At 36.9% G+C, this 16600-nt stretch overlaps 1 protein-coding gene across 4 annotated transcripts in view; it reads left to right on the top strand.

Moving 5' to 3' along the window:
• Positions 1 to 16600, top strand: part of LOC135084408 (hemicentin-1) — a 609550-nt gene that overhangs the window by 557221 nt on the left and 35729 nt on the right. For all 4 annotated transcript variants that reach the window (XM_063979183.1, XM_063979184.1, XM_063979186.1 and 1 more), the window contains exon 7: positions 2389 to 2546. In XM_063979183.1, coding sequence (XP_063835253.1) covers positions 2389 to 2546 — 158 coding nt within the window. The remainder of the gene's footprint in view (positions 1 to 2388; positions 2547 to 16600) is intronic.

A 16600-nucleotide genomic window follows, 5' to 3' on the forward strand; every position in this document is an offset into this window, starting at 1 on the left:
CCACGAATTGCGTTCTTTGTGTTTAATTACAAAGTATTCCCAAAAATAAGTTCAAAGTCAAAGTCAATTATTATTGAAAGATTCAAAGGCCTTCACATTGTTTGCATTGCGTACTTTGAAGTTAATTCGTTTTGTTTGATTTAATTAAATTACAAAGAAATCTAAAAGCTTTGAGAGATCGTATGCCTGTCAGGGTACTTTATACTTTTTGTAGTAGGTCTTATTATCTAATGTAATATTAATACTTTTATATTGATTCAGTTAACAAGGCCCAAAGTAAACAGAGCCTGGCTGTAGTTAGAATATAATGTGTAGGTACCTAGAAGTAGGTTTACAAAGAGAGGTTTAGAATAAGGGACTTTCAAAATAGGTTACCTTTTAAGCCCTAGAAAATTATAGAAGATGAATATTGACTTTAGAAGAAGATGATTCTCATACTAGGAATTTTATATTTATACGTTTTGTAAATGAGTGTAATATCGTTGTTAGAAGATTTAAGTGTTTTGAGTATTTGATAGTGACGCAAGTTATAGAATTATACCTACAGTTACTACATTGAACACGTTTTGTATACTTATTCCATATTCATTGTATTCAATACAGATATTCGCATCCAAATAAAATACAGAAGCTATCGGCACTTGTCGAATAAAAGTGAGTTTATTTCCGTAATAATTACTGTGGCATCTGTGTCGCGGGTAGACTGTTAAATCGGACTTTTTTATTCATAAGATAAGCTCTTGGCCTGCATCATGCATTAGACTGCATCTCACATAACACCAGGTGCGATTGCGGTCAAATACCTGCCTTGTCTAGCATAAAAAAATCATTTGAGGGAAAGAGACGATCTGGCGGAAGGGGAAGCGAGCTTCACCCGGAATTCGCAACCACAGAGGAACTTTAGAGGTTATCTTGCCTCTAACAACTGAAACAAACAAACAAAATAAGCTGTTATTATGGGGACAGGCTTAGGTAATAATTATGGTGGTAGGTCATACACAATGTGCATACCTACTGGCACAGGGGTCTTATAGTCATGTAGTCTTACCACTAGACCACATAGCTTCACAATAAAACTTTATAGTCAATTGTCAAAAACTTTACTTGTCTTGTCGAGCCTTTGTCTTTGGCGTTAAGCGCTTTTAGTTTATCAGAAAAAAATCTTAACTCTATAGCAACTTGTACAGAGATGAAGGTAGTATGTGGAGACTGCGTCAGGCTCCTTGGCATAAGTGGCCTAGCCCTAGCCTAGACCTGGCGTAGGTCCCCAATTTGTATAGTCTATTTTTGACAGATTTGCGTTTCGTAATAGGTTATTAGTATCTAATAAATAAATAGTGATATTAAAAATCTAGACTCATTGAAAGAAGTCTAAACCAACACTTAACCTGTAACACCAACCCTTATCCCTTAGAGGCCAATCGGCAGGGGTCAGATCGACACGCCCCCCCTCCCCCTTAACCCTACGTCTGGGCCAAATAGACCGGATCTGTTATATTATTAGCCGCCTGATGACCGGTGTCTGTTATTGGTAATAAGGGGTCGCAGGATCGATTCCCGACGGTTGGTAGAGTCAATTATGTAGGCACAATGTTGTTGATGCTTGATGGGATGTGTAAGCTGAAGAATTAGGACTTAATTCTTAGGAAAATAGTGCTTTATTGAGATTATTTGGAAAAGATTCAGTATTTTGCTACGAAACATACTAAAATGCCCTTTGAACGTTTTCATGGTTTAATGTAACTCCAACAAAATCGGCTTAGTAACAAATACGAACATAATAATATTATATTAAAAAACATAGTTGTACATTTTGTGGACTACTGAACTAAAACTTTAACTTTATCAATAATAGCTAGCATTCACTGATGATAACTCTTTATTTATTAAATAACAGGCGACCAATGTATTTATTAAAGACCAGCAGAGTTATGGTCGCCTGAAAGCTAGAGCTTTCTCTCTTTCCCTCTTGCCTTCCATCCCTTTCTTTCGCTCCCTACAAACTCAATATTCCAATATTTATAACAATTTTACAATTATGTTTTACAATGGACCCGGTCGGATACGCAACTTGAAGGCTCTCTCTTACAGTACCATTTGTCTCCCACAGGACTCGCGCCCGTATTCCCAAACGATGCTTGCATAAGTGAAGCAGCAAATTGAATGCACAGCGTTGATTATAGCTCTGTGATTGGTTCATGTGTCACCCTGTGCGTCCACGCGTACTGTGAGACCTCATAGTAATGTTGGTGAATACGGGCGTCAAAACTCCACCAGCTCATACCTCACCTCATCATCTTGAGGGCTCATTCACACCGTACTACCATTTGTCTCCCACAGGACTCAAACCCCCACCAGCTCACAATAACAATCTGTTCTCCCTTCCAGTGCCCCCCAACAAGACGTTCATCAAAGGCGTCGGTGAGCACGCCACCCAAGGGACCCTTCTGACGCTGGTGTGCACCGCCTCCGGAGCCAGGCCTGCAGCGGAGATTCAGTGGTTCAACGGGACCGACAAGATGGACAGACAGCAGTACAACATCAATGTGAGTATACCTAATCTATTTTACACTAAAGCCTGGTCCGTGAGCACGTAGAATTTTGTCCAATGACCCCAAGCTAACCATCCTTATCGCTCGCGCGTAATTATATTGCTGTCGCGACCGTGGGACGGGCGCCCGCAGTGTGTGTGCGAGCGCGACAGCAACATAATTACGCGCGAGTGATAAGGATGGTTAGCTTGGGGTCATTGGACAAAATTGTACGTGCTCCCGGACCAGACTATAGTCCAGCTAGCTTTTTACAAGTTTCAATCCGTTTTAGACAAAGGACGTTCACTACTGGACAAAATCCTCCCAAGGATTTCCACAATGGCTGGTTATGGTCATATGCTGCTCGTATCCATGTACTGCGACCATCATCAGATCGTGTCATCACCCATCTAGTGGGAGACCTTTCTATACTACGTAATTCCGCTCCTTTTATGTTCTTTTTGGACTCTAAAGAAGCTAGCAGCAGCTGGTCACCTAGCAATGGTCTGCCAAAGGCTGATGATGATTTTTTACGGTCTAGGAGAACTTAAAATAGTCCTCAAAATCCAAAAATATTACCTATAAAGGTAGACTTTGGCGAGCTGTCATCGCCTTTTGCGCGCCGACAACCGCGAAGCGAGGCGTTTACGTTACGTTGCGGAAAAGTGTGCGTTGCATTATGGAGTTTCATACAAACAATACTGACCACCTCGATTTGATTATTACGATCCCTTTCCGCGTTGATCTACATACGTCAGATATCGATCGAAAAAATTACGCTGAAGTTAAACTTCACGTAAAGCATTTAAAAGAACGTAGCCGAAGAGAAGTGGCTTAATTGGAAGTCGACTAACCATCTAGTAAATAAGATAGGCCCCCTTAATTTAATTTATTGTCCGTGGTGCATAATCTTTTTCTTAAAGGTTTTAAACCTTTGTTTGTCACCTGTCATCCGCTTTGCAATGGAGGGAAGTCGAACCTTAATTTCGAACTCCTCCTATGTTCTTCTGATTAATTTCGTTGCGGGTCCAATGACAGTTTAACTTTCCCCCGGGACAAACTTGACCTTCATTGGTTGGGTTTTTGTGGAGGTCAAGCTGTAGGTAGATCCTGGCTACACAGGAGTTGCAGTGGTGGGAACGAGAGGTGGGAATAGTCCCGTTTAACCATCTAGTCTAAACAGAATTTTTAAAACATGTGCAGTGCAGAAGATCCCAAGATAACCATTCAGAGAGTAAACTAACAAAACTCTCTTCTTTTAGTCTCCATATATAAAATACTCGGACCTTTATTATGCTGACTTCAAAATTTGATCCGGTAATAAAAACGCGTTCCACGTTGCTCGTATAACCGGGACGGAATCTACGTCACAACGGAAATTTCGTCACTGGGGAACTTTATACCATACGATTAAGAATCGGAAAGCATTAAAATAGCAATATTAACAAGGTAAGGCTGCGTTTCTATTGGTTCTTTATAAAAACATACTTATCCTCGCATATCTCTGGTGGAAACGTAGCCATAAGGGTATAAATGAGTAGGAATATGTAACAAGTTAGTAACCTACGAGTTACTAAAAAGTATAAAACGACCGCGGAAATTCCTTTAGAGTTAAGTGAGTTTGTTCTACTATAACTACTTATAAAATTAAACGTGAACACTTGTAAGGATGATTGTGTAACTCTTTCGGCAAAAACTACTGAACAGGTTTTGATGAAATCTGGTATAGAGATATTTTAGACCCCGGGAAAAACATTGGGTAAGATATTGTAATTTTGGTTATAAATATTTTTATTATTATTCTGTAACACACCGAAATCCACTCTTGTAAAGTCACAAACAAAAATCAGTTACTAATAAGTCCTATAATCAAATAAAAGAATAAAAGATCCTATAGTCATATAAGAGTCGCATCGAACCCTCTAAAAGCGCTCACTATTCTCGCTCCCACTTCGTTATTTCAAGACGAGGATGGTCTACGTGATTTAGTTAACTCCACAGTGTTTAATGAAGACGGATGGAGGAGCCGCGCCTCGTAAGAGCTGATAAGGTTTATATAAGCTACACAGTGGTGTTATAAAAGTGGTATATGAAAAATAATAACACCGATAAAAAGGCTCTTTTTCTTATCCTACTTACCCTACTAATATTATAAATGTGAAGGTTCATGGGGATGGCTGTTAGGGTTAAAAGATTATGCGACATGTAGAGGCTCTTTAAGAGCAAAATATTTGACGATTTGTTAGTACTATTTATTTTATTACTCTACACAAATAAAGAAATATTGACTTTAATTTTGATGGATGGATGTTTGTTACTTTGTCACCCAAAAATTCATCATGTCAGCCATAGGACGTCCACTGCTGAACATAGGCCTCCCCTAATGCTTTCCACGTTGATCGATTGGTAGCGGCCTGCGTCCAGCGTTTCCCTGCTACCTTTACGATGTCGTCGGTCCACCTTGTAGGTGGACGTCCCACGCTGCGCCTTCCGGTACGCGGCCTCCATTTCAGAACCTTGCTGCCCCATCGGCCGTCAGTTCTGCGTACTATGTGCCCTGTCCATTGCCACTTCAGCTTGCTAATCCGTCGGGCTATGTCAGCGACTTTAGTTCGTTTACGGATTTCCTCATTTCTGATTCGATCTCGCAAAGAAACACCAAGCATAGCCCTCTCCCAACCCAAAAATTACTTAACGAGTTTTGATGTAGCCTAGAATAACGTTATAGGTTATTTTATAACGATTTTGCGAACCATGCAAGCTAAGCTGCGGGCAAATACTTGTTCACTTTAAAGATAAATTCTTCCAATTATCATAATACTTTTTTTTTATTATGGATAATGCGTGTCATACTAGTCATCATAAAAACACTATTTTAATAGTATTTCCAAAAGAAACTCAATGGAATCCTACTAATATTAAAAATGCGAAAGTTTGTCTGGATGGATGTTAACATGTTTGTTACTCTTTCACGCAAAAACTACTAAACGGATTTTGATGAAATTTTACAGTATTATTGTTATGACGATCTGTGACAAACTAAATTTCACGCGAGTGAAGCCGCGGGCAAAAGCTAGTATTATAATAGAAGTTACATAAAGTCAACACTAGAAACTAACTGAAAAACGGCGTAACTCGAAAATTAACAAACTAACCGATTTAAGGCAACGCAAACTCGATTAAGCGGTTTTCAAATATTTGACCGAGGAACCCCGAATTAATTGTGGAATGTAATAGAATTGTTCAAGGCTTTAAAGCCTTTTGATTCGTTGGGCGGAACGTTTTTTGGATTCCAAAAGTTAGGTTTTAATTTGTTAGGACAATTATTTTTTACTTTTTCGACTGCTTTTGACGACTGTAAAGGTTTTTTGCGGATCTGTTTGAAGCGGCCCTCAAATTTGATTGCTTTTGGGTACTTTGGACGTGTTTTAGAAGTGTTTTATAACACTCTTATACAGCTTTTAGTCTGTTTTCGTGGTAAATATGATTATACAATGTAATAAAGTAATTTTAATGAAAGCACAACAACAACGTACTTTTATAAAGAGGGAAACCTGTCATTGGCAATACTATCAGTTTAAATCTTATATAACTAATATTTTCAATGTATCGCTGTTGGTTTCAATTCTGCTTATAAGTGATTTTATATTTAAAATTCTTTAATAAGACCGTGATCGTATCATTATATGAATAATATTAATTAATACACGTCACAAAATCTTACTCTAACCAAAAATTCAGAGGTGGCTCGATATTTATTTAAAATCTTTATTGCACACATAAAAAACAGTGGTACAACAGGCGAGCTTAATGCCATGTGGCATTAGGGTTTCTGCTCGAGCTTTCTCGAACTCGAGAAAACTCGAGAAATTTGGCTTCATTCGAGACGAGAAAAAAATTACCGGAGCTCGAGAATTCTCGAGTTTCGATTTTGAAGCTTTAATATTCTTGAAAGCCTATTTTCTTACACAAAAGTAAGTTTTTTATTATTTAATAGGTCAACGTTGCTTTTAGACTGGCCTATTCTTTCCTTGTTTAACTGATTTGATTTGCAAGTAATGATCTCAATCGAAACTAAGTAATAATGTTCACCAACGAGTATGCTATATTATTTATTATGCATGTTTAATCTGACTGATTTAAAGACTGAAAATTTTGTTAACTAGACAGTTACCTTACCTAACAGATGTTAGGTTAGGTACTCGTGCTTCCTCGTAAAGTTATTTGTAAGAAATTTTGAAATTTATTTAAAAGTGTTTTTTGTTCATAAAAAAAAACTATTTATTTATTTATTTGACAGCTAACAAGACATACACAATTAACTGGAAAAAACATTGAAAACAATACGTGTTTATAGTATAGCCTTAATAAAAAGCTGCCACGACATGTATAGATTGCATGGAAGCGTAGTATACACAAAAGTCTAAAAAAAATTGAAAATTTATTTATTTACTTATCGTAATTTTGCTATTTGGATTTGTGTTCTTTAGAAAACAAGTGATTCATTGCAGCACCAGATTTTTATTGTTATTTATCCTTAAAGTACACGTGACTTTATGACTTTTGTTATGATTATTAGTAAATATTAATTATAAAAGAAGATTTTATTTTTTGTTTATTTCCTTACCAAAATAAGTGGTACTAAATTCTAATATTGATTGTTGTGCATAAAAGTAGGTATATTAAATTAAAAAACCCGTGTTTTTATTAAATTTCAACCGATTTCAGCAGTTTTCATTAAAAGACTCGAGACCCGAGAAAACTCGAGACTTTGGCCTCGAGAATTCTCGAAACTCGAGAAAAAAAATAGGTCGAGAAATCAGAAACCCTATGTGGCATTCTCTTCCAGCTAACCAGAAAATTAGACAAAACAGATCATTCAGTACGCCCTGATATTCACAAACGATACTTGCTTAAGTGAAGCAGCAAATCGAATGCACAGCGTTGAATAGAGCTCTGTGATTCGTGTGTCACCCTGTGCGTCCATACGCACTGTGAGACTTGGAGTTTGTGAATACGGGCGATAAGATACTATCTTGGATTGAGATTATTCTATAGGTATTTGTATAAACTCCCTGAGAATGCATCTTCCATATCAGCTCTACAGACTCTAGCTATAGACGATGCTACGTATTTCCGACGGACTGCCGCTGAATTTCTCCGAGGCGCCACCTGCCGTCCGCCGTCCGCACTTAATGGAACATAGAGGGCGTAGAGTCGCGAGTCAAAGTCAACATTTCTTTATTTAAATAGTACTTATAAATCGTCAAATATTTTGCTCTTAAGCAGCCTCTACACGTCCCATAATCTTTTACCCTACCAGCGGTTTGAGACCAACATTTGGCAAGCGTGTTTTGAAACTCATGATACTCTATTTTTGCAAGTAGCCTTTTAAAAAGCACTTTTACACGTACGTATTAACCCTACCACTGCTTCGGGACAATAAATGGGCTAGTGTTTAGAAGCAGCGCAAGAAACTCAGTCACAATTGTTAATAACCCCTCGTGGTAAGCTAAATATGTTTGTGTTACGAGTGCGTTCACCACAATAGTCCAGCGGCGGGGTTCGAACCCACGTTCCTCAAATCGAGTTCGACATCAAAACCATTGGTCTATTGTCGCTTCTATAAATAGGTACGCTAGATGGTTTTTCAACCATAACGGGGAAGGTCTTGACCTGGATTCTTACTTGATGGAAAGTGATCATCAGATCAAAGGTGCAAGCGAGCTTTACCCGGTATCTTCAATCAAAGAGGATGTAACGTAATTATTACATGAATTCAATAGTTGGTGTACTGCTAACGATCTAAAAATTAAGAAACACATTTTCAAAAAATCTAATAAGTAAATAAGATCGTATTTTTTTTCACATTTTTCTTCAATCGCGAATAAATTCTGAATGTTTCAGCCAACATGTTGTCTCAAAACCACCACTTTAGAGGGCAAGATAAATGTATTTGGGACGTATAAGTTCCCTGATTCACATTTTTCGTAAACAGACGACTCCACAGCTCTCCCCGTCCGGTCGTCGCAAGGTGTGTCCGGCCCAATAAGTCAAATTCAATAATGCTCACAAATGAAACGTCACAGATTTTATATTTTCCGATGGAAACTTTGTTATACTGTTTCTGATACTTCGAAACTTGGAGGTGAAGGAAAATAATTAAATAACACTTTGAACAATGTGTTCTACTAAACTTAAGTCTTACTTATACAAGGTACTTGAAATCTTTTTTACATGGACACAAATCTATACTTCTATACTTAGGGGGCGTCCATAAATTACGTGAGGCTTTTAGGGGGGGGAGGGGGTCAACAAAAACCTCACCAAATCTCACGTGGGGGAGAGGGGGGGTCTCGGGAAATATCACGTATTTTTTTCCACAAGAAATAGAGAAATAGTTTGCCAGAAAACTGGGTTAAATCTTAAGAAAAAAATTGGCCAAGTGCGTGTCGTGCCACGCGCAGTGTAGGGTTCCTTAGTTGTCCGTCGTTATCACAATATATTTCAGAAGTAAGCAATTACTTCATCTAAAGTCACTTTTAATATTTTCTTCTAAGGAATTATTATTAGGTATGAAATTTTATAATACACTAGCTTTCCGCCCGCGGCTTCGCCCGCGTGGAATTTTGTCTGTCACAGAAAAACTTTATCGTGCGCGTCCCTGTTTCAAAAACCGGGATAAAAACTATCCTATGTTCTTTCCCGGGACTCAAACTATCTCTATGCCAAATTTCATCAAAATCGGTTGCGAGGTTTAAGCGGGAAAGCGTAACAGACAGACAGACAGACAGACAGAGTTACTTTCGCATTTATAATATTAGTTGGGATGAGTAAAACGACTATTACTCTTGAACTAACTGATCTATATTAACCGCTATAGTTTTCCTTGAAAGTTCATAAAAAGCACTATAATCTTGAATTTTTCCAGATTTATCAAGCCAACAGTTTAGTTTTTAGCGGGGGGGAACGCCCTACTCGGACAAAAATTGGCACTTTAAACTTTAACATTTTGCAAACGGATCCCTAAATCGAAAAATGGTCTTAAAAACCCCTAAGCCATTTTAAAAGACCTATCCAACGATACCCCACATGATGGGGTAGAAGACGAAAAAAAATAACATCCCCACTTTACATGTAGGGGAGCTACCCTAAAAAAATTTTTTTTTCAATATTTTATTCTACCGTTTTGTCGTCGTGATTAATATGTTACGGTCAAAGTGATAAATGTGAAAATTATGAATAATCGCCGGTTATTATGAATAATTACCGCATGATTTGGTAAATGTGATTAATATGAGGTTATTTATGTGTGTATAAAACTAAATAGGCGGCTTAGGGGTGGCCCAAGGGCCACCCCCGCCGCACCTTAACCTATTTTTCACTTTAAATCAAAACATTATGTTATAGGCATCATGGAAAAGTAATATTATGCAAAAAACATTCCAAACTCATTATGCCAAATTATATTAATATATAATATCAAAACGTTCAAAAGTTTGGCTGTACACGAGCACGTACACAAGATGTTGTTCTCTTTTATGAAATTTGTTAGTATTAAGGTTGAATTATTAAATAATCACTGTTAAATGTGATTAATTTATCACTTTCACCGCGACTGTCGGGAATTATTCATAATAACCGGTTATTATTAATAATTTTCAATTTATCACATTAACCGTAACATATGTATATTTGTTACGGTTAATGTGATAAATTGAAAATTATTAATAATAACCGGTTATTATGAATAATTCCCGACAGTCGCGGTGAAAGTGATAAATTAATCACATTTAACAGTGATTATTTAATAATTCAACCTTAATACTAACAAATTTCATAAAAGAGAACAACATCTTGTGTACGTGCTCGTGTACAGCCAAACTTTTGAACGTTTTGATATTATATATTAATATAATTTGGCATAATGAGTTTGGAATGTTTTTTGCATAATATTACTTTTCCATGATGCCTATAACATAATGTTTTGATTTAAAGTGAAAAATAGGTTAAGGTGCGGCGGGGGTGGCCCTTGGGCCACCCCTAAGCCGCCTATTTAGTTTTATACACACATAAATGACCTCATATTAATCACATTTACCAAATCATGCGGTAATTATTCATAATAACCGGCGATTATTCATAATTTTCACATTTATCACTTTGACCGTAACACATACCTCTACAAAATTACAGCTCCCTAGTGCCAATAGTTTCCAAGCAAAACCTCGGACAGACAGACAGCCAGACATATCGAAACTATATTAAGGGTTCCTTGTCAGGACTAAAAAATGATATTTGTATGATGATAATGTCATTTTATTCTATACAGTCTAAACAAATACAACTAAAAATGCTTCCGTCTGCATGTGTGAATACTAAAATGCAGAATAAATTACGAAATTAAGAAAATTATAAAACAAGTTCTTTTTTTATCAAAATCGATTTTGCTAGATTATTAGTGATTTTGTAGAAAGGAATAATTAGACTAGGTACTTCTGTAAAAAAACAATGTGACCCTAGTACTAACCGCTGTCACTACACGTGTTTTTCTGGATCTATTCGTAATCAGTGGGCTTAGTGCGACTTTACACAATCGTCATCCGCTAGCGACTGCGTAAAAAATGACATACATTAAATGTATGCTGATTGTACAGCGTCCTTAGCAGATACTTTCAAGAACTAAAATCTTAAACTTTATAGATCTTTTTGATGCACTCGTTAGCAACAACGTTAAAGCACACAAAAAAAATGTTTCTCAGTTATATTACTCCAAAACTATTAAATTACGGATTTTTTTTAATATCACGTGAGATTTGGGGGTGGGGGAGGGGGTCAGGCAAAATCTCACCAAATCTCACCAAAGGGGGCGGGGGGGTTGAAAAATAGCCAAAATTGTCTCACGTAATTTATGGACGCCCCCTTACTAATATTATAAATGTGTAAGTAACTCTGTCTGTCTGTCTTGCTTTCACACCTAAACCACTGAACTGATTTTGATGAAATTTGGCATAGAGATAGTTTGAGTCCCGAAAAAGGACAAAGGATATTTTTTATCCCGGTTTTTGAAACAGGGACGCGCGCGATCGTTTTTCTGTGACAGATAAAATTCCACGCGGGCGAAGCGAAGTGTTTTCATAACCAACTAGCTGACTCAGCGAACTTCGTACCACCTATGTTCATCAGAAATAATGTAGGACTTTAATGGTGAAAGAATTTTTCAAATCGGTCCAGTAGTTACGGAGCTTATTCAATACAAACAACCAAATCTTTCCTCTTTATAATATTATATTAGTGTACATTTGAGTAAACCTACCTTTGAAATTGATTACAATGTGAAATATCGTTGAGATTATGAAAATCTGACGCCCGTATACAGGGTGGAAACGTTAAGTGATCTCACTCGATTATTTCTAAACTATACAAGATATTGAAAAACTGGTTACTGATCCCGAAAGTGCTTCATGAGCTCTTTCAAACGGTACCAATAATAGGTTACAGAATAAACTGGATCTATCTGAAAATTCAATGTTTCGAGCTGAAGCACTTTCAGGATCAGTAACTAGTTTTTTGATATCTTGTATAGTTTCGAAATAATCGATCGATCGAATCATTACTATGAGGTCTCACAGTGCGCGTGGACGCATAGAGTGACACACGAACCAACTACAGAGCTCTATTTAACGATTCAACGCTGTGCGTTCGATTTGCCACTTCACTTAAGCAAGCAAAGTTAGTGAATACGGGCGTCAGTCTCCGTTTCAGGCCCATTCCCATCATCCTGCTAATGTCTGGTAATGATATCTGGATGTATGGATGTCTGGAAGTTTGTTACTCTTTCACGCAAAAACTACTAAACGGATTTTGATGAAACTTTACAACTTTACAGTATTATTGTTTATAGCCCAGAATAACATATAGGCTATAAATTATGACGATCTGTGACAAACTAAATTTCACGCGGGTGAAGCCGCGGGCAAAAGCTAGTATCCTACACAAAACTGCCATTTACAACTTATCATCATCATCATCATCATTTCAGCCATAGGACGTCTACTGCTGAACATAGGCCTCCCCCACAATAAATAAAATAAAATAAAAAGTATTTAATTCAGATAACAGAGAAACATAAACAAAGTAAAAACTTAGGCTAATGTTAGTTACAATGGTCGGTTGGTGGCGGCCTGCATCCATCGCCTTCCCGCTACCTTTATGAGGTCGTCGGTCCTCCTTGTGGGTGGACGTCCTATGCTGCGCTTTCCGGTACGTGGCCTTCACTCCAGAACCTTGCTGAAAATTGTAAATGCGATAATTACTATAAAATTTCACCCCACACTTTACCAAGGCTGCATCATTAATTACATGCAAAAAAGGCTTCACCGCCACCGCTAACTACCTGAGAGCAGAAAAAACTAAAAGTCGAGCTTAAAAGCGCAAAAAAGCTCCTAAAGGAGAAAGAATTAATCCATCCATCCTTCACTGTCACAGGGTTAACATAAAAACTGAGTTTTCACGGGAATTATTTAACCATCAATCCATCGAGAGGATTCGACTTTATTACACTTTTAAATTGCTTCCCAGAATATTTTAGGTAATCAAATTAGTGAAGGAATCAAGTAATTTAGCAATACAATGATTGCGAGGTATAGGGTTTAAGAAGTTATTTATGATTAAATTGAAAAAAATATTTTTTTGTTACATTATATCTTTCTTCAATATTTTATCTTATAACAATTTTTCAACACTCGTATTATTGTGTGAAAGTATTAAATATTCTAGACAATAATGTAATAACAAAATAAAATTATATTTATCAGATTAACGACACGGTACTTCAAACTTAACACTGACGCTCGTATTCACAAACATTACTATGAGGTCTCACAGTGCGCGTGGACGCACAGGGTTACACACGAACCAATCACAGAGCTCTATTTAGCGCTGTGTGTTTGATTTGCTTCTTCACTTATGCAAGCATCGTTTGGCAATATGGGCGTGAGAAATAATAATATTATGTAATTGCAATAGAGCTGATTAAGCAACAAAAATCTTTTCACGTTTAAGCAACAAATTCAAAAATAAAATAAAACTGCAAAAAGAAAGTGACAAAAATGAAACATGAAAGCACAACAATACATCAGAGTTCCAAAAGCACCTATCTCCAAATGTAAGCCATTTGAGACCACAATAAACTAAAATAAAAAATGTTACACAGTTTCAGCGCTGGCTGCAGCCATTTTGTAAGCAAAAAAGAATAAAGCGACTGCAGATAACCGCAAACATCTACAGTATCGTTTAAAACGTCCACGCAGGTAGACGAAGAAGAAATGGGGACTAACAACTTAACTGAAGAGAAATGCTTTCTTTTGTATGCCCTGCGATGTGATCAAATTAAACATAAGGAGGTGACGAAGATTGATGTCGATATCGATACATTTCATCGAGTAGTGGCATACATTCCGGATATTATAGGTCAAGTGCTTAACCGATTGAGTCCCAGACGGCATTAATTAATGTAATAATAATTGATTTATCTATTGTGTCTAGATTCGCGGAGCTTGAAGGATTAATCAGTCAGTGCCTGAGGTATGCGAGCGCCACGAGCGGGTGTTTTTGTAACGTCAAACGTCAGCGAGTCTTTAAATAAGCTTCAGATTTTTAAGCTCTGTCACTTCATAATCTCAATATCACCCCTCCCGTGCCGCTGCTATACCTCAGACGCTGACTAAGTTAAATGTTATTATGTATGTCCTATGAAATTATGTCCGACATCATGTTTCAGTAAATAAACTTATCTTGTATCTTACGGAAAACACAACCACGTTTCGTATCGTTACTGTCACTTGCTTTGAAAAGCGGTTAACGGCTGTCCAATTTAATAAACGCCCTGTTTCTAGGAAATCCAGTGCAAGCCCATTACATAGCTTGAACGGCGTGTAAAACCTTCTACCATTCACGACCTTGTCTATCATAAAGCCGTGCGTTACATCGCTCGACCTACATATAAAATTATATCGACAGTTAACTATTTTATCGATGCGATTACATCACTACGCCCAAGATAAGCAGCCATAGTTTACAAGCTAAACTTTTGTGCAATTATTTTAATAGACGACATCTCAGTAGCGCTTCCAAGTATTTCATTCTTTCTGCATTTACTTTGCGAAATGTCTACTGAACACGCTGGATAAGACATGAGATGAAGAGTTTCAAAAATATTGTCGACTAGCGGCCGCCCGCGACTTCGTACGCGTGGATCCCGTTTACCCCCTTCATCTATCTTACGCGGTTTAGATTTTTTCATACAAATGTTTTTTCCCGCTAACTCCCGTTCCCGTGGGAATTTTGCAATATCCTGTTGTAACTAAGCTTTAAGTTTACTAAGGTACCTGCATGCCAAATTTCAAGCGTCTAACTTAAGCAGTTTAGATTTTTCATACAAAAGGATTTTCCCGTTAATTCCCGTTCCCGTGGGAATTCCTAGGTATACTATAACCTGCCCAGGAGTATAAAGAATAATTGTACCAAGTTTCGTTAAAATCCGTCGAGTAGTTTTTGTTTCTATAAGGAACATACAGAGACAGACAGACAGACAGACAGACAGACAGACAGACAGACAAAAATTTTACTGATTGCATTTTTGGCATCAGTATCGATCACTAATCACCCCCTAATAGTTATTTTAAAAATATATTTCATGTCCAGAATTGACCTCTCTACAGATTTATTATAAGTATAGATAAAAAGTGTATAATTTCGACGTATCGATAAATTTTATTGCTCATAACTGTTTTATTTCAAAGTTAAAAAGGTTGTCAATGGTTACTCAAATACGTATTATGCTGATGTTGATTTGAAAAATATTTCTGATTAATAAAATTGGATTCGTGGCTTTGAACTACTATTAATAAAACAGTTAATTTAACTTAGTCCTCTTGCGATAGCTTTGTGATCCCGGTAGAGTTAAAGGCTGGACCCACTCTTTCCGTGGATGTCTTAAGAGACAACCGAAGGGTAAATAGGTGAACTAGCCTCAGCCACTAGAAGACCCAGAAGCAGGTGCAGGCTAAATACTCCTGTTTGCCTCTGGGGTAATAAGAGAGGATCTTGCTCCTTGATGATGAATAATTCTAACCTGCGAAAAATGTAACACCTACCGATTAAAGCCATTTTCGCAAATAAAAATGATTTGATTTTAACTTAACTAACAAATAACTTTTTATCCGCTACTTCGCACATTCAGGCCACACTCCAAGGAAGCTTTTTGTGTTAGATTCGAGAAAATTACTCGTCCAAGGTTTTTGTTGTGTCAACATTAGAATTCCATCCGTGCTTTATTACGAGAGCTTTAAAAAGTGCTTGTACACTCCGCCTCAAAAACTGAAACTTTAAAAAATAAGCTTTTTTTGAGTGAAATTGTGAAATGTCACGGAACTTCACCTATTGTTAGCTCATAAAAACGCTTTGCATGCAATGTCGTTTGTGAAGCTGTGTCTGTGTAGATAAAGGTTAAAGTGAGGTTTAAGATAAAAACATTATTTAGTTACAACATTACTAATTGAAAATGTCATTAATTTTAAGTTAGTACTGTGCTTTCTCGAATGATGAAAATAAAAAACAGCTTAAGTTTCTTGAGTCAAATTTTAATTGTAGTTTTTTGAGTCTAATTTTGATTCTTATTTTTAAATGGGGAATTATAAAACGAGCGACTAAAAAATAACGTTGCGACTGATGATGGCATACTGTTTTAATACCTTGAGCGGTATGAATTTGAGTAAGCGAAAAATTTACCAAACTAACGACGAATATTGATCAATAATAAAATCCAGAACGAGCTTACAAAATGTGGGTTTTGATTATTACATTTCAGACATAAAAATACTATCCGGGCGACTAAATTACTAAGTGAGCGACTAGAAATACAGAGAGGGCAACTTTAATATGAAGATACATTAGATTTTTCTAATTGAGGTTTTATTGAACGAACTACAAAAAAGTTAATTCTAAGCAAAGTTTTGTGAGCTGCTTTATTAATGATTATTGGTTACTGATATTATATTTGAGGTCTC

The sequence above is a fragment of the Ostrinia nubilalis genome, chromosome 26 (genome assembly GCF_963855985.1).
Source record: "Ostrinia nubilalis chromosome 26, ilOstNubi1.1, whole genome shotgun sequence".
Classification (NCBI taxonomy): Eukaryota; Metazoa; Arthropoda; class Insecta; order Lepidoptera; family Crambidae; genus Ostrinia; species Ostrinia nubilalis.